The sequence below is a fragment of the Belonocnema kinseyi genome, chromosome 5, assembly GCF_010883055.1.
Source record: "Belonocnema kinseyi isolate 2016_QV_RU_SX_M_011 chromosome 5, B_treatae_v1, whole genome shotgun sequence".
NCBI lineage: Eukaryota > Metazoa > Arthropoda > Insecta > Hymenoptera > Cynipidae > Belonocnema > Belonocnema kinseyi.
Window position 1 is genome coordinate 42,044,003 of NC_046661.1, and position 24,596 is coordinate 42,068,598.

General features: G+C 30.5%; 2 protein-coding genes across 2 annotated transcripts in view; one reads left to right on the forward strand and one right to left on the reverse strand.

Moving 5' to 3' along the window:
* Nucleotides 1-24,596, reverse strand: part of LOC117173134 (fat-like cadherin-related tumor suppressor homolog) — a 982,814-nt gene that overhangs the window by 11,910 nt on the left and 946,308 nt on the right. Inside the window, exons 15-21 of the mRNA XM_033361532.1 lie at nt 21,801-21,972; nt 21,484-21,708; nt 17,562-17,585; nt 14,597-14,833; nt 12,636-14,335; nt 2,258-2,497; nt 1,426-1,812 (exon numbers count right to left, since the gene is read on the reverse strand). Of these exons, the coding sequence (XP_033217423.1) occupies nt 1,426-1,812; nt 2,258-2,497; nt 12,636-14,335; nt 14,597-14,833; nt 17,562-17,585; nt 21,484-21,708; nt 21,801-21,972 (2,985 nt within the window). The remainder of the gene's footprint in view (nt 1-1,425; nt 1,813-2,257; nt 2,498-12,635; nt 14,336-14,596; nt 14,834-17,561; nt 17,586-21,483; nt 21,709-21,800; nt 21,973-24,596) is intronic.
* Nucleotides 2,654-5,110, forward strand: LOC117172347 (40S ribosomal protein S25). Its single transcript, XM_033360163.1, has 3 exons — nt 2,654-2,666; nt 4,460-4,575; nt 4,804-5,110. Exons 1-3 carry the CDS (start codon nt 2,654-2,656, stop codon nt 5,065-5,067), a joined length of 393 nt encoding a protein of 130 aa, XP_033216054.1. The 3' UTR covers nt 5,068-5,110.

A 24,596-nucleotide genomic window follows, 5' to 3' on the forward strand; every position in this document is an offset into this window, starting at 1 on the left:
ATTTTCTGGTCATGAAAAAATGACTTTTAGTCTATAACGATTATTTAAGTGCATTTTAAAGATTACATTTTTTGAAAAAACGTGACAAAACTAAGGCCAAACAAGGTGTCTACTAAATTTTGCCCACAAAATTTCCAGACAATTACTGTTTATAAATATTGTATAAGGTCCCTCTTACGATAGAAGCACACATACAATGCATAGTGGGTTGGGACATGCGTAATTTGCTCGATTGTAATATGACAAGTTATTAAAGGAATTTATTTTTTAATCATTTTTAATCATTTCAATTTTAAGTAAGAACAAAGTAGCGCAAGTTGCTTAAGGCCATGTGATGAATGGGTCACGTGACCAGATTCCTACCTTACCGCCACTTTTTTATTTCCTAACTTATTTCCACATGAAGCGTTACATCGAGTTGAAAAATTGGGATAAAAAATCGGAAGCACTAAGAAAGGTGGGTCTGGTCCTAAACTTTTATAATTATGAAAAAAGTTTTTTTTTGTAAATAATTTTTTTTTGCTTTTTTCATACTTATAAAAATTTAGAACCAGAACCACCTTTCTTAGTGCTTCCAATTTATTATCCCAAATTTTCAACTCGATGTAAGGCTTCATGTGAAAATAAGTTAGGAAATGAAAAAAGTGGTGGTAAGGTAGGAATCTGGTCACGTGACCCACTCATCATATGGCCTTAAGAAACTTGCGCTACTTTGTTGTTACTAAAAGTTGAAATGATTAAAAATGATTAAAAAATAAATTCCTTTAATAACTTACTTTTTTAATTATTTGGTTTTGAAATTTTTGAACAATATCTAAATAATCATCTAGCCAATAAATTACATTTAAAAAAGTAAAATTAAACGCTCAATTTATAAAACTGCAAAATTCTAATTTTTTAGACTTTTTAATTGGGAATTAAGAATCTAAAGTTGAAAGAGTAAATAATTAGAAAACATAAAAAATGTTAAGACTTGGAAATTTAAAGCAAATTTCATTTAAAAGTTCAAAAATTTATGTCGGTAAAAATTAAAACTTAAAAGCTCTCAAATTTTTACAGCTTCTACAATTAAAATAAAATATATTAGATTCGAAATTTAAAATTTAAAAAAAAATTAAAAGTGAGAGTTCAATTTTCACTTTAAAGCTTCCATGTTTTTAATCGCTCAAATGCATGCACTTAGAAATATTTCAAAACGGAAAAATGTTTTATTTACCACAGGTGAAAGCAAATTTAGGTTTAAGTAAAAATGTATTTTGTAATATTTAGAAAAAATCTGCCTTGAATCAAAAATGTAAAGAATGTTGTAAGTAGCTATTTGTAACGAAAATTCGGTACACGTAACATCGGGCTAAAAATTTGGAAGGATAGTGAAAAGTTAAACTGCTTATTTTTAAGTGAAATCATGATGTCAGAAATTTTTACCTGCACATGAGAAGTGAGAGAATATTTCGCCTGTGTTTCCCGATCCAACTGTCCAACTGTTTTCAACACTCCAGTGTCCTTATCCAGAGAAAATTTATCATTATTTTCTCCCGTAAGATAAAAACGTAACTTGGCATTTTCCTCATCATCGTAATCCGTTGCCAAAACAGTCAGAACATATGTCCCAGGATGCGAACCTTCAGACAAAATCTCCCTATATCGGTACCGAAGGCAATAGGGCGGATTGTCGTTCACATCCAAAATTTGCACCGTAACTTTCGTTCCAAATACAAATTTTCCATCCGTTCCTACAACTGTGAGTTCGTACCTATCAGTCGTCTCTCGGTCCAAAGATTTCGCAACGAATACTTCACCAGTTGATCGAACCTAGGATTAGAATGATTATTTTGTTAATTCTAAAAACTAAATTTCGAGACTGCACCATGTAAATTTTTATTCGTTGTTTTTAGAAATTTAAATCTGGAGTTTGATCATTGTACATAACTTACTTCTGATATTTTCCCGACAATAAATTCTTTTTTGACGTTAATCTTGACTGGAATTGTCCTAGACGACGTGAACCCAACAGAAAGTTATATTTTTAACTCCAGATTTCAAATTTTTTTAAATCCTGGAGAATGTTTCTTAATTGACCTGGTGCTGCGATTGTGTTTATCCAGGGTCATCGCGAAACTTATGAAAATATTCTAAGTTGTCTTTTGAATCGAAATAGATAATAACTTTCAGAAGAATATATTTACTTTAGCTAAAATATGAATTGGTGCACTGACAAGTGTACATGAAAAATTAGTTGAAATACATCTAAACGGACCTGGAATTGAGATCTAGGGTCACCAGCAGTGATGTAGAAATCGACGGTGGTGTTCATATCCATGTCTTTGTCTGCTGTCAATAATTTTACGACAACGGTTCCTGGGAGAGAATCTTCTTTTACTGAAGCCTGGTAAGGATCATCAATGAAAGTTGGAGCATTGTCATTGTAATCTTTTAATTTGATGTGTATAGAAGTTCGAGCAAAATGTTTTGGGGTTCCGTTATCGGTGGCAACAACCTGGAAAAATAAACAAATAGAATAACATAAATAAATACGAAATGTCAATTCAAAAATACAGTTTGTTTAGAATTCAAAGATGTATATAATGAAGATTTGTACTTGAACCATAAGTATTTTTGAAGCATTAAAATTTATAAAATAAAATTTTTGAAAATGCTTCGAATCGGTATATTACAGCGTTTATAATGCCGTCCAAATTTCAAAGAACCTACAATTATTTGAAAATATTCCAGTTTAAAAGTTTCGTATTTCGTAATATAAAAATATTAAACAATCAATTTAAGTAATATAAATACATCAGTTAATTAAAAAAGAATAATACAGAAGAAACCAAATATAAAAAATATAAAATAAAAATATATTATTGATTTAGGATGCACTGACAATTATCGATTAAACTATAATTTGAAAAATTAAAATGTTTGAGATAAGCGTATTGTTTTTTAAATGAATTTTTTTATTTAATTTAATTTTTTGTTTATTAATTTATATTTAGATTAATTATACTAAGATTACCATTGCACATTTGAAACATTAGAAAAATGAAAGAAAACTGTATTTTCTAATTTTAAATATATTTTTAGTTCATTTTTAACTTATTTGCAATATTCACTTATAAAAAATCTTTATTAAAAGAGTTTCTCTTCGTTAAATGATATTAAATTTAATAATAAGATTACTCCAAGTGAATTAAATTAAATTAATTAAATCATTAACATCTATGATAAATTAATGAAGAGTTTGATATTAAATTATAAATATTCATGCAAATATAGGCGATTCTATATAATAAATCTACTGTTTAGTAATAGATCTTTCTATTTTATTTTTATTTTATAAGACAAATAATTGCAGGTACTGATTTCCAAGTTCCATAACTCAGTTTTCAATCTCAAATATTCGCGCGCTTTCAGATGTGACGTCACAACTGACTCTTGAACTTCAGGGGGCGCGTCAATCAGTTTCCTTTTCCTTTCTGAGTTCTGGTGAAGATGGTACGTGTTCCTACCTCGTGTTTTAAGTTAATTTTATCTAAAAAATCATAAATCCAAGTGAAATTTGTGGTGAATTAGAAACATCTCAACGAGACATTTCGTTATTTTAATTAATATCCTTTTTATTCTTTGTCTCTACAAGTGGAAATATTCTCGCATAACCTCAAACTCAGAACGTGCTTTGTCTCATTACTTTCTCTCTGGGTTTGCCTACAATAAATTAAAATCTGTGATTTTACGATCTAAATTTTTACACAAACGTTTTGGTTTTTTCTTATTTCCATGGAATTCTGTGCTAAAGTCAAGTTTTAGGTTAAGAGTTGCTTGTTGGCGTCCACGCTTTCGGAATAAATTCTCTTTGTCAAACTAAAATTGGTACCTCGTGGCTAAAGAAAATAAATTGTAACAATTCAACTAAGATTTGGTTGAAATGTCGGAACTTTTCTAAAGAAAAAAACCATTTATTCCTCATGAATTTGTACGTTTTTAGACAACTTCAAAAAATATTGAGACTATAGAAACCCGAGTTTTTTTCATGTAATTTAGGGGTAATGTGAACCTTTTCGCAATAAAATAGAAATTCGGCCGAATTAATTTTTTTATGTCATTTTGAACATTTGTTAGTTTTTTCTTAAATGAAAAGTGGAACATTAAAATGAAGTGTAAATTTCGTGACAATCAGAACTTTTCATTGCAACGATTTCAAAGTTGTGGAGATTTATGAAATTACTTATTAAAATTTTTCCAGATTTGTTAATTTTTCGAAAAATTGGAAATTTTTAGATTAAAAAAAGACATTTTGTTATCGACCACTTCGCAGTTTTGATAAAATAATTGTTTTCAATTTATTTAATGATGAAACTCTTTACACCATATAACTTACCGTGATGGTAAAAACTGATTTAATGAGTCTGATAATAACAAAAATGATCAAGAAATGCTTGTTTAATATTTTGTATTTCTAATAGTTTTGTTTTTAAATTTCAGCCGCCCAAAAAGGACTCGAAGGGGTCCTCCAAGCAACCCCAGAAAACCCAAAAGAAGAAGGAAGGTGGATCCGGTGGCAAAGCCAAGAAAAAGGTTCGTATATTCAATTTTTAATTAATTTCATTTTCATCTTTTATCAAGTTACAAAGTGTGCAACATTTAATGCTTATCAATGATTTCAATTTACATTGCAAAATATCTTAAAATCGTAAATTGTTCCTAAAAAATCAAAATTTAATTTTTGTATGGTATTTTACTTTAACATTTGCTCATGATTCTGAAATCTGCAATACTAATGCGTTATATTTTTTTTATTTGCAGAAGTGGTCCAAGGGAAAAGTTCGTGATAAGCTCAACAATCAGGTGTTGTTTGACAAAGGCACGTATGATAAATTGCTGAAGGAAGTGCCACAGTATAAATTGATCACTCCATCGATCGTGAGCGAAAGATTGAAAATCAGAGGATCCTTGGCTAGGCGAGCACTGATTGAGTTGCAGCAAAAAGGACTTATAAAGCAGGTCGTTCAACATCATGCACAACTAATCTACACGCGTACGACTAAGGGAGACGATCCCGCTGCGTAAGGCCTTTTTTGTACTTTCATGCAATAAAAGTACGTAACAATTACATCATGTGTTCGAATTTATTCGAAAATGCGACAAAATAGTGCAAAACCTTCACCGAATTCAATGATTAGATTACTTTTATGTTTCTTTTGATATTTTTGAACAATAAAAATACGTTGATTCAATATACGTTGTATTTCTTGCTTTGTGAGTTTCAATATTTTAATATTTAAATTTTTCTTCACTTTCATTTTTAAGAAAAGAAAATTTTTAAGAAAAGCCTCAAATTTTCATTTCTTTGTTTGAATTTGAACTTTAATACAAAACACGCCGTCTTTTTTTTTATTAAGTGTTAAAAACTGGTCAATCTTTCAATATTAGACAATTTTAAAGTTAACACTTAATAGGAGATTAAAAGAATTTGAGGTTTGTCAAATGAAATACGTAATTAAAAATGTTAACTAATCGAAATGGGCAATATAAAATTGAATCTTTTCAAGCTGAAAAAATCAAACTCAGAAGTTCTATGTGTTTCCAGTTAAAATATCGTTATTTTAAATTTACATCTTGAAATATTCTAAAAAGAAAAACTTGAAAGATTCAATGTTTAAATTCAAAACTTAAAAGTTATGAACTAACAAATTCTTCTTGCTAGCAGAAGTTCAAATTGATGACATTCTTCAAAAATTTGATCGTTTTATTTCGAATCGTAAGGTGTAATAGTTTAACCATTTTAAATGCAAACCGTACTTACAAACTCAATTGATTCTTTATATTATATCAATTATAATATAATTATTATTATATAATCGCTACTTTTGAATGTTTTGTTTGAAGGCTATAAAATTTAACTTATTTAAAATATGATTTGAAAGTTGAAAAGTTTATTGAACGTTTTAATAAAAAAATATTCGATTCTTAATTTTAGTTATTGAAATGTCTAATTTAACATTTTTAAGATGTCTAATGTTGGTAAAGTTCAAATAATTTTATTTTTATTAGCTTTTAGACTTAAAAGATAATTGTAAGTCCTCGAATTAATAGAATCCAACATTCGAATTTTTTCTCTGCTGAAAAACTAAAAAAACCTGTTTGGGACTGATATTTACTTGAAAATAAATTTAACTCAATGAAGTAAATTATTTTTCGTCGTTTAATAGTTTAAAAAATGCAGACTTCAACTGCTTCATATAGGATGTACGGATGTTTTAAATATAAAAACTACACCTTCCATTGACTTTTTATAGCATTTAGTATCATGCAATGTTTTTAATTTTTATTAATTTTTTCACTAAATGTACTTTCACCTTATTTCTTCAAGATTTCTACTTTCAATGATATTCATTTATGAATTATATTTATGTGCTTATTTTTATTAATTGCAATATCGAATTAAATAACAAAAATTCTTCATTTATAAAAGTAGCTTTATATTGTTTTATTTAATTATTTTGTTGAAAATTCGTTTTTTTTTTCTTTGTTCGGACTTAACTTTTCAACTGAAAATTGATCTATACCAGTTAAATTTTCTATAAAATTGTAGTTAAAAATGCATCTATTTGTTTTAACATTAATTTTTTAAAGTAAAAATTAAACATCAATTTTTGTTGAAAATTTTTTCTTATCAGATAAAAATTCATCACTATTTTTTGGGCTGGAAATATTTTCTTCAAATTCAAAATGTAGCCAACTATTCTAATAGAATATTTCACCATTTCAATCGAAAATTCCTTTCTTTTATTTGATCATTAATTTTTTATCTAATAATTTATCTATTCAATTTTTTGTGGACAAAATATACATATTAGTTCAAAATTCGTCTTTTTTTTGGTAGAAATTCATCTTGGTTGAAAATTTAATTATTCTACTCAAAAGATTCATAATTTTAGATAAATATCATTTTCTTTGAAAATGTGACTACTTTGTTGAAATTAATGTTTGTTTTTGTTAAAAGTTAGTTGGTTTTCTTTAAAACTAAAAATTTAACTGTTCCGTTTTTTGTTGAATATTGATATTTTCTAGATTAAAATTCAATTATTTTTCTGGAAAATCGTCTCTTTTGGTAGAGAATTATCTTGTCTGAAAATTCATCTTTTTGGTAGAAAATAAAACTACTTGGTTGAAAGGGAAACTCTTTTGTTAAAAATTAATCTTTTTTAGTTGAAAATTCAACTATTTGGTTGAAATGCTCTATCTTATTAAAAATGAAATATTTTAACTGGAAAAGTTAGAAATTTGAAGCGATGTAAATTGACTTTAACGTATTACCTACACTAATTTGACCTAAATACAGATTGAATTTTAATTATAACAAAAAAAATGTATTTGAGTTATTCAATTTCATGGAACTAATTGTTCAAAAGTATATGTAATTTGTGAAAAATCAGCCTTATTTGTAGAAAATTAATCTTTATGATAGCAAATTCATTTGCTTGGTATCAAAGACAATTAATACAGTTGACGATTCATTATTTTAGTTGTAAATTCATGAGTTTGGTTAAAGATTAATTCCTTCAACGGAAAATTTGAATGTCCATTTTTGGTTGAAAATTGATGTTTTCTTGTTCAAAATTCAACAATTTGGAATAAAATTTCTGTTTTTTGATTGAAAATTCAACTAATTCGTTGAAAATTATTTATAAAATTAATTATAAAATATTCATCTTTTAGATTGGAAATAAAATTATTGGGTTGAAAGTTAAACTCTTTTGTTAAAAAAATTGATTTCTTTAGTTGAAAGATGAGCTATTTGATTGAAACTTTTTTTTTTGAATTAAAAGGAATGAAAAAGAACTTTCGATTTTTCATAGAGAGAAATTGTTACTTCTTAACCCCCTACCGCCCTTAAAACTTTCTTTTTTTCTGAATTTTGAGATATTTAGGCATATTACTCCTATGGCGGAGTGTATACAAAACTAAAATTCTAGCTCATTACCGTCCTGACTTTCACGTAAATCCTTGCGTTAAAAATTGCTGTTCGTCGCAAAGTCATATTTAACAAAACGCAAGTATTCCAAACGTTACATATATGTCACTGTGGGCGGTAAAGGGTTAATGAATTGAATATATACTGTAAAATTTTTGGTTGAAATCGATTAATATCTTTGAGTAAAATCTGCCTTGTTTCAAAAATAAGGCACCTCAGTTTTTTATTGAAATATGGCCTTTATGTAACCGCCTCTTTGTTCAGCAATACAATACACATTTTTTGAGGAAATTTTATGCCCCGAATTTAAAAAAAGCTAAAAATCACCTTCAAAAGAATTTAGCATATTTTAATTTTTGATATATTTTTAATTTATTGGTTTATTGGCATATAGTTGGTTCTACACATATAGAAAAATTGGTGACTAAGAATTCATTTTTTAATAGATTTTACGCGTAAATTAAATTTTTGCCATTTTCAACACGCTTTAGGATGTAAAAGGTATTAATCGATTCCATACAAATGTAACAGTATATATTTTATTGATCTGTATAGAAGTATAATTTTATAAACTATAAAGGTCCAAGCAGTGAAAACGTGATATCCGACTTTGAAAACAACCCTGTATTAACATTCCAATATCGGATGGAATTTTGCAAATAGATACAAAAATGCATTTTGCTTCAGCAACGCAATTTTTAATCTGGAATATGATTGAGAACGGGGCTTTATTTAGCACCCTCATTCCCAACTAGCCAGGACACGCAAAACGTTATTTTTCACTGAAATATCTAGTAAACCGTAAGAGGTAGACAAAAATGGATGCTTTTTTTGTGTTTTAAGTGTCCCGTATACTATTTGTATATATTAATAGGTATAAATCCATACAGTTTTAGATGGTTGCCACATGAAATTTCACGTAAATATTTGCGTGCGGAAGGTTTCAAATTTCCATCTCGATTTTCACGTGGTTGGATAAATTTAAGTGGAAATACACTTAAATTTCCACGTGGATATTTTCACCAAGTAGTATTAAAAATTAAAATATTTACTACCATTTCGCAAATCTCAGCAAGATATCAAGATTCGCGCAAGCGAATTGTCCCCAAGCCTAAAAATAAAAGCATAAAATCTACCAAGAATCTTTATCTGGAATAATCATGTATTTTGAACATTATTTTGATTAACGGCGAAATTCTCCACCGATTCCAATGAAATTTTATGCCTAATTTATTAAAGTGATTGGTACTAATTGTTAACGACAAATCAGTAACAAATGACTACATAATTCTTGTAGGAATGTTTCATATCTTGAATAATTAAAATATTTTACGTATTTAGTGTAATAAATCAAAATTCAGAGATAAAAAAATGGTAAAAATTTAAAAACTATTCAAAATATCGAAAATTCTTATAATATGTATTGAGAATATGTTACTAGAGTACATACTTCTCATTAAAATTTAAATTAATATAAATCTTTTGGATAGTTTATGCTGCAGAACGGAGCACATGTGAAAAATTTAATATCTTTACAAACATCCATCAATAAAACATTTTTCAGTCAAACTTTATGCCTAATATTCGACTTAAAAATCGATGGCAACATGATATCGATACGTATTGGAGGAAAACCCGATATCTTAATTATTTTAAATATTATTTATTGATGTTTTATGTTAAAAAATAATTTTTTAATTGGTATAGAATTTAAACAAGAAGTCAGTAGCAGCAGATTTTTAATGCAATTTTCAAGAATTTTCCATGTATTAAATAGTTTTTAAAATTATCGGAGACTTATCGTAAATATTTAATTTAAATTGGTTGTGAAGATTTAGGCTGCAGAGGTGAGCACACCCCTACATCCTAATCTGTAAAACCGATTGGTACCGAATCTTAACGAGAAGGCATTAATAACAGACACTCGATACATTTTGCAAGAGTGTTCGATATCTTCTACAGTTTAAAAAATTGTACGTACTTGATGCAAAAAATCTGCCCGCTTCGCGGGCACATTCTGATCGCGCGCGGCTCGTTTCGCTCGCAAGTTTGAGCGCGCCTGGGGCGCGCGACGATTGAATCTCGCGCTTCGCGCTCGGATATTTATTCTTTGCATTTGGAATGCTTGAAAAAAACTTTATCAAAAAAATCTCTTTTAGATGGCAGTATTTATATGCGTCTTCATATTCTGAATTGCTTACTTAATTAAGTATAGTCAAAGATTAAGTTTCTCAAAGCTCTGTAGGCTTTGAGGTACGCATTCTCATCGTGACACTCGCGCTGCGCGCTCGTTTTCCGACAGACATTTGTAAACAGGTTTTGTTGGATTTTTTTTCTCGTAACTTTCGTCATTTTTCCACACATTTTTTTTTCTTTTTTCCATGTTATTTTTTACGAATAAAACAAAAAGTACGCGTCCTATCAAGAAGTGATTCTTAACGAAATTGTAGATCTTTTTTGGACTAACCATTTTTGTTAATTCATCTTTTTTCGTATCCTACATAGTTTGTCCACAAAATGGAATTTTTTATTTTCCATTATTTTTTATGCAATGAAAATTTGAATTTTCGATTTTTGAAGAAAATCCAAAAATTTATTATATTATTATTATTATCTTTCAAAAAGAAAAGTTTTTCTTCTCTTGACTTTTTTTCATATCGTGTGTTTTTCGGCTTCAAATTTTGATTTTCGGTTGAATTTTCAAATTCAGAAAAAAGTGGTCTAAAAAATTTTCAAAATGTGCTCACTTTTTTAATTTTTATCAAAAATGGGTGGTTCACGAACTCGTCCTTTCTTTTAGGACCTAAAAAAAGTGTGCCAAAGATGAATTTGATTCGTTCATTTTTTCGAGAGTTATCGTGTTTACGGACGGACAGACAGACAGACGCCATCGTGAAAACCTGATTTTCGGATTCAGGGGGTCTCGAAACGTAGAGATCCGTTAAAAAAGTGTGATGTCAAATTTCCGACAATTCTAATACTTTCTCAATCATAAATGATGAGAATGTAAAAATGAACATTGAGATGAAACAATAATTCAAGATATCAAAGATTGGATACCAGTGTTTCCATTGGCTAGTGGTACCATTAAATTAAATGAAAGAATAAATCAATTTTACTAAGGCAGTAGTTTAATTAAAATTAAATTAACTGAGCGTTCTTACCTTGTTTAACATAATTACAAAAACACATGAAATCCCACCAAAAATATTTCCGATCCAAAAAATCTGTCAAGTACAACTACATGAATTTGTAAATTCAAAGTTAGCCAAGTCACTAAGAAGAAAAGATACATAGTAAATTATATTAAGAAACTTTTTTTTTTATAAATAATCCTATAGAAATTCTGAAAATAAATTTTGCAACGCTATTTTAGACATTTTTGGACTTGACGGGATTATATTATACCGGCAATCCAATACATTTAATCCCAACAAGTTTAAAAATGTCTAAAATGGCCTTTAAAATTTTATTTAAAAAATGTCTAGAATTCTTTATAAAAAAATTCCCCAATATATTTTATTATAACTATTTTTTCCTAATTACTTGGCGAAATTTGATCTTCACAAAATAATGTAGTTTATTTGACAGATTTTTTGTATCGCAGATGTTTTTGGTGGGATATTCTTTAGTTTCAAAATATGCAGACGGAAAATTAGTACATGGGAATTTGTGACATCATAGAACACGACTTACCCTTACAACATGGAATATATATTGCTTCACCCTTTTATACGTATCCCATGTCGTTTCAGATGAAAAAAAGATTTCTCGTAATTAAAAACGAAAAAAAAAATATTTTCTCAAAAACAAGTCTATCGATTTTTTGTCTACACCCGCTTAAAATATACGAGAACGCAAATTAAAGTGGATGTGCTAGTACTTACTTAATTTCAAAACTGAAATACTGCCCTCTTATTTTGTTAAAGTTCTGCTTCATTTTTAGTAAAGAACGGAACTAAGCGGACTTAAGGGCATGTGACACAGCTAAATACCTATATTACCAACCACAGTTTTTCAGTTCACTGAATGTTTTTTTTGAACCTAAGAACTTTTTTTGTAAATAAAATATCGAGCTGAAACTTTGGGAAATGCAAGAGCCGAAAGAAAACTGCGTTAAAATACAAAGCTTAATAATAAAATATGTAAAAAAAATATTTCAACAATCAATTCCAACGGCATCAGCCGGTAACGTTGTACACGAAAATACGAACCTTCTAGAGCCTCGTCTAGTGGCCGCCAGGTTTCGTATTTTCGTGTACAACGTTACCGGCTGATGCCATTGGAATTGATTGTTGAAATATATTTTTTTACATCTTTTATTATTAAGCTTTGTACTTAAACGTAGTTTTCTTTCGGCTCTTGCATTTCTCAAAGTTTGAGACCGGTATTTTATGTATAAAAAAAGTTCGAACGTTCCAAAAATGTTGAGGTCCAGAAAAAAGATGAATTAATTTTCAGTGAAGTTCCTACCAAATGCAGTACCTAAACGTACTTTATTGTACTCTAATACATTTCCCAAAGTTTCAGCTCGATATTTTATTTACAAAAAAAGTTCTTAGGTTTCAAAAAAATATTCAGTGAACTGAAAAACTGTCGTCGGTAATATAGGTATTTAGCTGTGTCACATGCCCTTGAAAAAGAAAGTAAGTCTACATACCTGAAACTTGTAGTCTGGCTGCTTCTCCTTATCTAGCTGCACCAGAGTCGATATCCATCCCGTGTAGGCATCCACCGTAAAAACATTCGCCAAATCTCCAATATCCGCTCCAAACGAATACCTTACTTCTCCATTGCTTCCAAGATCCTTGTCATGCGCAACGACCTTCAAGATCGCCATTCCCTCATCAATATTTTCCGCCAGGTTCAAAAAATAGGGATTGCTCTCGAATTTCGGTGCATGATCATTCTCATCCAAGACCTGGAGTGAAATCTCTGCCAGAGCCGTTAGTGGCGGGCTTGAGTCCGTCTCCGCCAAAACTCCAATCAGATAATGATCCCTTATCTCTCGATCCAAAGCTTGCACAAGAGTGATCTGCCCATTCTGATCGATTGCAAAGAGCGATGATTCTTCAGCTCCAGGAAGAATTCGATATTTTACACTGCTACTATTTGTTACCGTCTTTAACTTCGTGATCACCGTGCCAACCACTGAGGCTTCCGAATAGAAGAACTTCTCGTTCATCCTTTCAAACAGTGGAGGGACATCCTGAGGACCCATGATATAGATATTCAAAGGCACGTCCGCATGGTGAGACTTGAGACCCTTATCCTCTGCTCGAATAAAGACCTGGAAGAGCTGGTTTTCCCAGGCAGATGCATTCTTGATCAGGAACAACGTCCCGGACTCCGGGTTGATGCCAAAAAGCCCTTTGGCTTCCGAATCGGGGGGTTCGTAGATTGAATACTCGATCTTGGCCGCATCCCCTTCATCAGCATCAGTTGCTTTCACATTCAGGAAGACAGTATTCAAACTCAGGTTCCCGAGGATGGTGGCTTTGTACTCCCCAAGGAGAAACACCGGAGGGTTGTCATTTTCGTCTCCAACTTTCACCCTCACCATCACAAATCCTGATTTTCCACCGCCGTCGGTCGCCATCACGGGGATTTCATAAAGCTTTCGGTATTCTCGATCGAGTTTTTTCTTGGTGATGATTTCCCCTGATTGTTTGTTAATTTCGAAAATCTCGCGCAACTGTTCCGAGGGGATGGAGTAGGTGATTTCTCCGTAGTCCCCGAAATCTTCGTCGGTGGCTATAGCGTTCGTCACAAGTCTTCCCGGAAGTTGATTTTCCATTACAATGACTTCTATAACGGGGTTAGAGAATTTAGGATTATGTCGATTGGCCGGAAGAATTTCAACTTTCACCCGGGCAAAGCTGGTGTAAACGCCATCGGTGACGGAAACGTTGAGAAGAGTCAACTTTTGCTCTCCAAAATTCTGCATGTTGATGAGGGTGATGATGCCAGTGTTTTGGTTGATATTGTAGGTCTGTTGATCGTTGCCACCGACGATGGTGTAGATAAGTTTGTCATCGACAAAGTCCGGGTCGCTCGCGATGACAACAGTTACAAATTGTCCACGTTCTGCATGCTCGGAGAGGACACATGAGTAGGAAGGTTGTTCGAATTTCGGGGGGTTGTCATTCATGTCGATGACAGAGACCCAGACGTGTGCTGTGCTGGAGAGACTGGGGACGCCACGATCCATCGCGATGACGGTAAAGTGGTGAGAGTCGTGAGACTCATGGTCGAGGGATCGCTTTAGGAAGATGACTCCTTCATCAGGGTCGATATGGAAGAGCTCTTTGCTGTTGCTTGTGTCGTTCTGAATCGCATAGCGCACTTTCTGATTTATGCCTGGAGAAAGGTAATTTCCATAAGAAAATAACTAAATAACTAAATGTGAAATCATTCTTGGTAGTATAGAATCCAGAGGATTTATAAATTTCTGAAGAATGTGTTTTTAAAAAACTGATTCATATGTAAATAGACTTCAACAAGGATATGAAAATTAATTCTAAATACTCAATTCGGGGATAGATTAATTTACCAATATACTAGGTAATTAAGTTTGTGATCATCTCAAAAGTAAAAAACCTGCATTTTTGCGTTTCTTACCTGTATCATTATCTCGAGTAGCGACTTTTAGAACTGATGTTCCAAAGGGAGCGGCTTCTGAGACAGAAATGTTGTAGGAATCCTGACTAAATTCTGGAGGGCAGTCATTAACATCTAGTACCAGGATGCTGACAAGCACCTCGGCGTAGACGCCAGAAACGCTGTCTGTTGCTCGTACGGTCAACTCGTATTGTTTTTTCTGCTCATAATCCAGCTCATCCACCACATAGATTACACCTAATTCGGTGAAGAGAAGGTTGTAGACCCAAAGCACTATGTAGCCAGATATCGACGAAACTATTTTTCTATTTTTAAAATGTATTTGTTTTATTCATTCAAAAATCTAATCTGCTCTCTAAGCCACAGGTTCGTCGATACTAGAAAGTTCTAATGAAGGTAGCAAGTGCGTAAAAAATGGTGTATCTATAATACATACATACTGTGATAATATCAATTTATATTTTCTTTTTCTTTTTTTTGACAACTTTTGTATCTGTATCTAATCGTATAATTTAAATGAAATAATAATTGCTGTTTTTAAACACAAAAATTCAAATGCCAATAATAAACGTAAATTCAAGTTCAATTGTATTTTCCTCTCCTTTGAGATACAGACACAACGTGCACATGGAACAAAGCTTTGTGAAATGAAAGCAAGCTAACGATGGTTGTCGGGTGAAGAATGCGACAGTCGAATGTATCTGATGTATTTAGACTAAAAAAATTGTGAGAAGCCGGCATCTGAGCCACTCAATCATCAAAACTGTCTTTCTTTAATTCAAAGAAAGTGTCTCAAAATAAAGATAAGGCACCGTTCAGAATCGGTTTTTGTCTTGTCTTGGGAATCAAGAGGAAGGCTTATGAATTGCAGGTAAAATAATATAAATGAAATGAAAGGACAAAAATGATTAAAAGACTGAATTCCCGACTTGAAAAGCGGAAAAATAGGAAAATGAGAGTGACTTTTTTTCTTAAGTAATTTTTTTCGAAAAATCTATTCATTCACCTTAAATAAAACGTGAAGTTTAATAAAATTATGCAATTCTGAATGAGAGAAATCATTTTTTAAAAGTTTGTATTATGTGAATTCTAAATTGCCTAATTTTAAACAATCCAATTTTTTAAAATTTGATGTTTTGAGCTTGAAATTGTTCAATTTTTAACATATTCAAATTCTATTAGGTATCATCATTTTTCATGTTTAAAATTAAATAATTAAAATCTACATAATGCGATAATTTCAAGTTTAAACATTTATAAATGAACATTTGAACTTTTCATTTAATAATAAAAAATTCTGAATAAAGTGTTTAAAATTAAACAATATTAAATTTAATCGCTTAAAAATGTTAAATTTTATAGTTTAAAATGCAAATAGTTTCAAATTTATTGTTTCATATTGAAAGACTCAATAGTTAAAAAATAAGTTTTATTGTTTGTGGATACAATTTCAAAGTGTTCAATTTTTAGTTTTTAATGTCACAATGTCAGTTGTTTAATTTAGAAAATTTTAGTCTTACAGTTGAAATCGAAATTTTTCAATTTTGAAATGTGTAAGTTTCTGTATAAAAAAGAGGTTTTAACTTTACAATTATAATATAAAAATTATCTACTCTTAAACGAAGCTTGGAATTACTTAATTTTTAAGACTCTATATACTTTAAATTGTTTATTTCTATATGTTTCTGATTTGAAATCGGTTAAAATTATTTTGTTTCGAACATTTTTGAAAATAAATCAATCTTGAGGGTATAAATTCGTAGCTCGATATTCACTGAATTTATCATTTTTTCAATTATCACAATTCAAATGTTGATTTTTTTAAGCTTAGAGTTTTGATATTTCATTAAAAAAATTCTTTAGTTTCGAAACCTTTGAATCTGAAATTGCCAATCGACACAGAAAGTTCAACATAATAATACAAAAGAAACTGTAAGTGATTCTCATTTGGAAATTATCTTATTTTTTAGGCTTTCGAATTACATTTTTATTTTATTTTGAAAACTACTGCTTTTACATTGTATAATTTGATTAAAATTAAATAATAATTAAAATAAAAGTAAGAAAATCAGAGAAAAATTGAAACAATTTATAAAACTGTTTCGACTCAAAAACTTCAATTACAAAAATTAGAATGATCAGGTGAAACGATAAAAAATGATCCAAAATTGTTTCTTATATTTTAGTGGTCACAATGATTAGTCTTATTTTCAATTTAAATCAATCGATGTTTCATTAAATCATTTTTGGCAGGAGGTGTCTACTTTGGGGGTAGCTGTATTTAATTGCACAATGTACGCAGGAATATATTATCGTACTTTCTGAAGTAAATTCTCCTGAAAATGATTTTATATCGTTTCACCTGCAAGAGACGTGTGAATGAAATTTGCGTTGGTAGTAGGAGTGCTCAATTTGCATCTAAATTATGCAGAGGTTAAAAGGGTTTTACGTCATGCATTGTTAATTTCTCAGGGAGATGGTATCTTAGTCTTAGAAACGAATAAGGACAAAATAATAAAAACATAAAAAGAAAAATACATCTGATGAAAAATAGTTACGACGTCAAAACTTAATTTGAAAACTATTTTTTACCAGGTGAAGGATTATCATTTGGGAAAAATAAAAAGGAATGGAATACAACCGTGCGTAGCATGCTACGTATAACTGGTGACGCATAACTGTCTCGCGTATAAAAATACTGCATTTATACTGCAAAGCGATATTTACACAGAAAGCACTTTACATTGCCGATGTGTTATCCTCATTTTTTGTAAACGATTTTTTAAATTTAATTTAAATTCTTGAAACAAAGTTGAACCCACTATTATGACTAGATAAATTCAATTTTAATTTAAGAAATTATTTTTATTTAAGAGTTATCTTTCTAAACATGCGCACACCGGACAATGTAAGAGTATAAACAGCAACACAGCAGGCCGATAGAACTGGTTTGTTTTATACTCACAAGGGCCATTGTTACTGTCGGGGGCTGCGAAACAGGTAGATACAAATACAATTTTAATTTCTGCTCTCCATTATTACAAGCGTTTTTAAAAGGAAAGGGGTGACTTAATTTTTTTCCAGTGGAAAAAACAACAGATTTTGTAAAAATTCTCATGGGAATGAAAATGGACTATAATTACCAAAAATAAAGTAATAATTGTTTTCATTAAATTAAAAAAATAATCGGCTTTATCGTGAACTTGTATAATTGCTTTAGAGTAATTAAGAAATTTTATGTCTTCTATTTTTACTCATTTTAACTTCATTTTCTATAATTCTATAACTTTTGTACGATTTCTAACGAGTTTTTAAAACATTTTAAACGTATTTTCTTTTAATTTCCCATGAAAATATCGATATTAATTATATCTGCTTTTTCTCCGGATTATGGTTAATGAAAGGATTTTTTTTACATCTACAATTTCAGCCTTTTATGCACGACCTGAACTTACGGGTAGGGTAGCATAACAAAATATTTAACCAAACGAGCAGCTACTACAGAAAATGTACGGACATTATTAATGCATTTACACATTTACAGCGAACACATATTATATATATCAATGTCTGTCCAAGTCTCGGGAAAATCTTTTTCAACCTCCATAAATGACCATCGTGGGATTTCCTATTAGTTTATCATTCGTAGCGCAGTTAGATAAATTTCTTTAAATTACCGCGTGGTGAATTAAAGTTAAATCTGTCACCAATAAATCTACATGCCAACTTTTGCAATCTTTAAGGCAATTAAAGTCCAAGTCCCATAGATTAAAGTTTTCTGAAAAATACTACGTTTTTACTTTAAATACAAAATCAATCCGCGCGCTACGCACGCAATTATTGTTTTTTTTTCGCCTCATGCAATTTTTAAACAAAAATATCAAATTAATATTAATTTATAAAAAGTTTATCATTCATAGAATCTATTATCTAAAATAATAGAAAAGAAACTCAAGGACAGTATTTTCGATGGTTAAAAAAATTGATATTTGATATAATGAATTTTCAACCAAACAAATTAATTTGTATCAAAATATGTAGTTCAAGTTTCAAACAAGTAGTTGAATTTTGAGCCAAAAAGGTGAATTCTCCAAAAAAAGTGGTAATAATTGATACTTTCGCTAAATTTTTTGTATTTAAAAATAAGAACAGTTTAATTCAACTAAAAAATGTCGAAATTTAAACAGAATAGTTGAATCCTCAACAAAAAAGATTAGTTATCAACCAAACAGTTCAACCAAATAATTTAATTTTCAACTTATATTTAATATTTGAGATTATTTTCCTCAATGTCAATAATAAAGATAAATTTTTAACAGAAATGAAAGTTAAACTTTCAGTTACACGGCTAAATTTTTACTAAAAAATAAATTTTTTTAAAACAAAATAGTTAAATTTCCAACCAAAGCGGTGCACCTCCATCAATTAAAAAAAATTAGGTCAGCTTTTAAGCAAGTAGTTAATTTTCGAACAAAAAAGATACATTATTAATCAAACAGTTGAATTTTCAACCAAAAAGATTAACTTTCCATCAAGAACATTAATTTTCTACCAAAAAGACGAATTTTCTTCAAACTACTTGAATTTTCAACTGAAATGTTAAATCTTCAATTAAAAAAATTTATTTTCATCCAAGTAGTAAAAAAAATTGAACAGAAGAGTTAAAATTTCAAGCATGTTCTTAATACAGTTTAAATCATGGATCTACAATATTAAACAAAGTTTAACTTATAACCAAGTGCTAGAATTTTCAACCAAAAAAGATTGTAATTTTTGACCAAAAACAGCTGAATTGGACCTCTCCGGATCGAAAGACAAGGGGATACGCGTGGATTCAGTATGAGATGTATTTTCCTTAAATTCAATTTTTAAACCGGTTCGAATCTTAATTTTAAGGGCTGATACTTGTAGAAAATTTCAAGGCGTATCTTTTTTCCTTTAGCAAATATTTGTAGGTTTTGGAGTTTTTGTAGTAATTGATAAAAACTAGATTGTTCGAAAACAAAAAATGGTTAATCTTTTTCTTTCAACTCACGCTTAGTCCATTTTAGAAATTTATCCACTTTATCAATACTAAATTAAAATTTCGAGTCTGCGGAAACTAGTTAAGGAAGAAAAAGTTAAATATTTTAGTAAACAAAAAAGTTGTTGATTTTTCTTCAAGACTTTGCGAAAATCAAACATTTCAACCTTCAAGCGCTTCGTTGATCGAGGGAATTTTAAGCAGCAGAAAAATTCCAGTGATAAAGTTGTTGACTAAAGGTTAGAAAAGTTTTCTGGAAAGTTTAATCTCAATCATATGAATTAAACAAAAATCATGAATGTTTTAAATTCCAACCGGTAATATTGACGCTGCCCTATGTGACTTGAACTTAAATGTCGTCCCCAACATCACGTTCATCGACGAGGAGGCACACGCAGAGGGCAGTTTCAAGATAGCGGCTTGCAATTTAAAACATTCATAATTTTTTAACCATTAATTAGATTGAGCTAAAACAGAGAACTCCTTTAGACCTTATTCAACAACTTTCACACCAAAAACTTCTCGTTACCTAAAATTCGCTTGATAAACGAAGCGCTTGAAGGTTGAAATTCATGGTTTTTTTTAAAAACCTAAACAAAAAAAATTAACAAACTTTGTTGTATTAACATATTTACGTTTTTCTTCCTTAAACCGTTTCAGAAGACTCAAAAGTGTAATTCAGTATTGAAAAAATTGACAAATTCTCAAAACTGACTGAATTAGCGAGAGTTGAAGTGAAACAAGTTTGCAATTTTTCTCTATCGAAAAATCTAGTTTTTATCAATTATTTTAAAAGCTGCAAAACCTAAAAATGTTTACTAAAATAAAAAAAAGATGCGCCTTACAATTTTCTACAACTATCAGTCCTTACAATTAGAATTCGAACAGTTTTTAATATTGATTTTTAGGACAATACTCCTCAGGCTGAATTCGCGCTTATCTCCTTTTGATCCGCTGAGGTTCAATTTAACAAAAGAACACACATTTTTAACACAATATTTCATTGAATTTTGAACCGATAAAGATGAATTTGAAAGAAAACAGTTGAATTTTCAACCAAAAAAATTAATTTTCAACATAGTAGTTGATATTTTAAACAAAACACATTTTAATTTTAAATATAAAATAGTAGAATTCAACGAAAAAGACAACAGTTGTATTTTTAACCAAAAAATATCAAATTTCTACCAAAATATATCAATTTTTAAACCAAAAAAATAAGCGAAAAGCATATTTTTGATAATTGATGAAAATTTACACTTTTTGTTCATTTCTTTAATTTTTTTCAAATTGCGGTAAAAGCATTAAAAAAATGTAAATAATTGTTGAAAAATCGCTAACATATCCTAAAATTGTTGAAAATTGAGGGTCTTGATGATGATGATTTTGGGAAAACTTATGAGTATATAATAAGATTCTCTTTAAAAAACACCAATTCTCAGCGAAAAACACTAACAGATCAAATGTTTAACATTTTTAATTTGTAAGGATATAAAAGAACTTCAACTAATGAGAACAACAATGATTGCGAAATTTTCGAGCCACATGGTTACACCATTTAAAAGAAAAAAACTGTATTAAACATTTTATTTTCTTATCCAAGTATAGGCATTAATTAATTTGTAATGAAATTCGTAGTTAAGCAAACTAAAATGGATTCGGAACGAAATTGATTCGAATTAGAATTTTATAGAGTAGCAATTCCTCACCACCATCGTAATTACAAGTTTAAATAATTTAATAAAGCTTCGGTAATTTATTTAAAACCTTTGTTCGTGCTAAAATAATTAGTTAAACGTAATTTTTAGAGTAAAGGGCTGCAAATTAGTTATTAAACAAATATCTAATAAGCAATTATGCTCACCGGTGTTGAAATCTAGTGCGAATTCTTCGAAATCGTTGCCTTTTGTGATGCTATAAATCAACTTCCGATTTAACGGCGATTCGGCTTGAATTGAAAGTGCTAATGGCGAATGCAATTCGATATTTTCAAGAACACTGTCGGTGTAAAATTGTTTATCGAAGACTGGCATCGCGCGATCGATAACTTTAACGTTTACAGGTATTTCGATTGAGCAAGGCGTTAAACCTGAAATAAATAATTGATTTAATCCAAACAAACTTTAGCAAAAATGACAATAAATTACTCGAAGAAGAAAAATATAAATAATATTTACTCACCACCATCATAAGCAGCAATCATGAGCTGATACTCCCGATTGTGTCCTTCCAAATTTTGTTTCAATGAAATTTCCCCAGTCTTGCGGCAAACTTTGAACAATTCGCCGTGACCCTTCTTCAATTCGTAGCGAACTTCCCCATTTTCACCACTATCCATGTCAACAGCATGAACCTGTGAAAACTATTTTGTAGAAAGAAGTGGAAGAACCGATATTTTTTAGGGAATTGTGAGTAATTTCTAATCGCGGGGTGACAATAAAGAACACTTATGCATTCGCCATGACCTTGGTGTATTTTTTACTTTGCACCAGGTGGAAGATTCAACTTCCTTCGAGAATTTTTGGAGAAATTTACAGCCCGATGATGAAAATAAAGAAGTGTGTGAAGCTAGCGGTGATACTGTTGTAATTTTTACTTTCCACCAGAAAGGTGCAACTAGTGGGTGGTACAGCAAGACGAATCAGTCCACATTTAACCGATTTTCAGGAGATGCAAAAAACATTCTATAAAATATAATTTTCAATTTAATTGAAAAGTTAGATTTTGATTTCTAGATTACCAGTTGCTGCATGAAGGCACAGTAAGTTTGATTAAAAAGTCAACCAGTGTACATCATGTTGACGACAGACACTGTTGTCGGATGGCTAAAGCTCTTTCCCTCCAGACCTAGTCCTAATTCCCACTAAAAAATAAAATTTCCCACTAAATTATAAACATCTTGTTAAATAGTATAATCTAATTATTAATTAGGCGAAAACAATTATTAATGATTTTTAAAAATAAAATTGATTTGTTCAGCAAGAGATAATTATATTTAATAATTTGGCTGTGTGCTTTGACCTGATTTTTTTTTAACATAGCTTTGGTCAAATAAATTATTGCATTACACTGGTATCTGGAGATAAGCAGTCTCATGTTACTCTATTTCTAGAAATGCTGGCCTCGTGTGGCCTCGGAATGTGGCGATGTGCAGAACATGGGAGGCGGTGCTCACTAACTGCTAACCCGCGCGTGAAACACCAGCAGCGTAGAGACAAAGGGGTAGTGCGCGGTACCCGAAACCGTGCTTACATTCAGGCCCCAGCGTATTCTTTTCCGCCAATTGTTTCGGCTATTTTTATTGCCATCCTATTTCTCAATGTATCTTTGATTATATTAACAATAGAGAAAATTATCTCCACTGATTAAAAATTCGAAAATTTTTGCGAATCTTACTGTTTCTGGTATAAAATTACACTGCAAACAGAAATCCACCTTTCATTGAAGACAGAATTTTTAATGGAATAAGCATCATTCAAAGGACGCCACTCTCAACGGATTATTCTGTGTCAATTAAAACTTCCGTTTACTAAACTATCCAAGTTCATTAGAATTCCTATAGTTAGACGTAAGTTTATGGGAACTTATTTTCTGACTAAAAAGATTGTTTTATGCATGATTGTAACGATATTGCACTCTATATACTTGTGGAGACCTCATTATGCATATTTGCATTTACCTCGTTGTGTGAAGGAAGTTTTGGTTCTTTGTTTTATATTGGAGGAGAATCCTATTAGTTTATTTTTATATGAGAGGAATTTTCTAAAAATGAATTTCTCTCATTGCTAAAATACGCGATCATCTTTCCCTTGGGTGAATTTACAATCCGTCACTTTTGTTTTTCTAATAATGATTTGAACAGTGTGCATTTTTATTGTAAGAATTAGTCTTACTCAATTGTTTATTTAATCATCAAGTTCAGTTATAAAATGGTTAGGGCTAGTTTTAATGCTCTCAGTATTGAAATCAATTTATATTGTTGGTTGCAATTGACTGGAGACGACAAAGTAAGAACGATCCCTGGTTAAATGCTAATATTACAAGGTTAAATGTCAATCAATGTTAAATGACACCTCTATTGGCAAATCAGTTTTTTCCCTCTTTGCACTACAGTTTCCAGCTTCCAAAAACTAGATTCCGGAACAGATCTACAGGTGTAAAAAGTACCTAAATCATTGGGGGTGTTAAAATAAGTATCGTGTATAACTAGGGGGAAAACTTTCTGCTTCTACGGTTCGGTTGGGCTCGGTTAGAGATCCTGAAAGGAGATTCAAGATACGGGCTACTCTAATTCTGATTGGTGTCGCTATACCGGAACTAGTTGGCCTACTATGAATTTTGATTGACTTGAGTTGGCGCCATATTCAAATCACAGTTTTACTTGCACAGAGAATTTAAATCAGAATGAAAACAACATTCATCTCACGAACATTATAAACTATTGTGGAGTTTAGTTATTAAGATTAGGGAAGAAGAATATTTACTTTAAAACACATATAATACTTCAAAAATGTCATAGGCTAAAGCATTAATAAAAAATAACACTGCTAAAACTTTTCGCGTCCCATGAAAATATCGAAGTTCCCGTACAGCAGCGATTATTAAAGGAGAAACGTGTTTTTACTCTCCCTAGAGGATTGGCCATTTTTGGAAACAAGGTAGGGTGCGACCTTGACGTTTAGGAGACTTTTACTAAGGGTCGAATTAAAGGTGGAATCTTGTACACATTTTAAGGTGGTTGTATTGAAAACAATGTTTCCGTCGCCTATCTCAAGCTGTTACGACTCAAAATAGGCAAAGGAACATTTTTTAAATATAATTATCTTCAAATACTAGGCTTGACTTTTTAATTTGATTCAGCGACTAAAAAACTACTGAAAAGACCTGATTTTGGTCCCGGTACAATTAATTAATTTTTTTCTGAGGTTGGGGGTCTTTTTTTGGCATAGTTGAAAATATAAGTTATAGAAAAATCCT

Coding starts and splice junctions, on each gene's coding strand:
- LOC117172347 (XM_033360163.1), top strand. Junction 4,576..4,803: donor GTGGCAAAGCCAAGAAAAAG/GTTCGTATATTC, acceptor TTTTATTTGCAG/AAGTGGTCCAAGGGAAAAGT.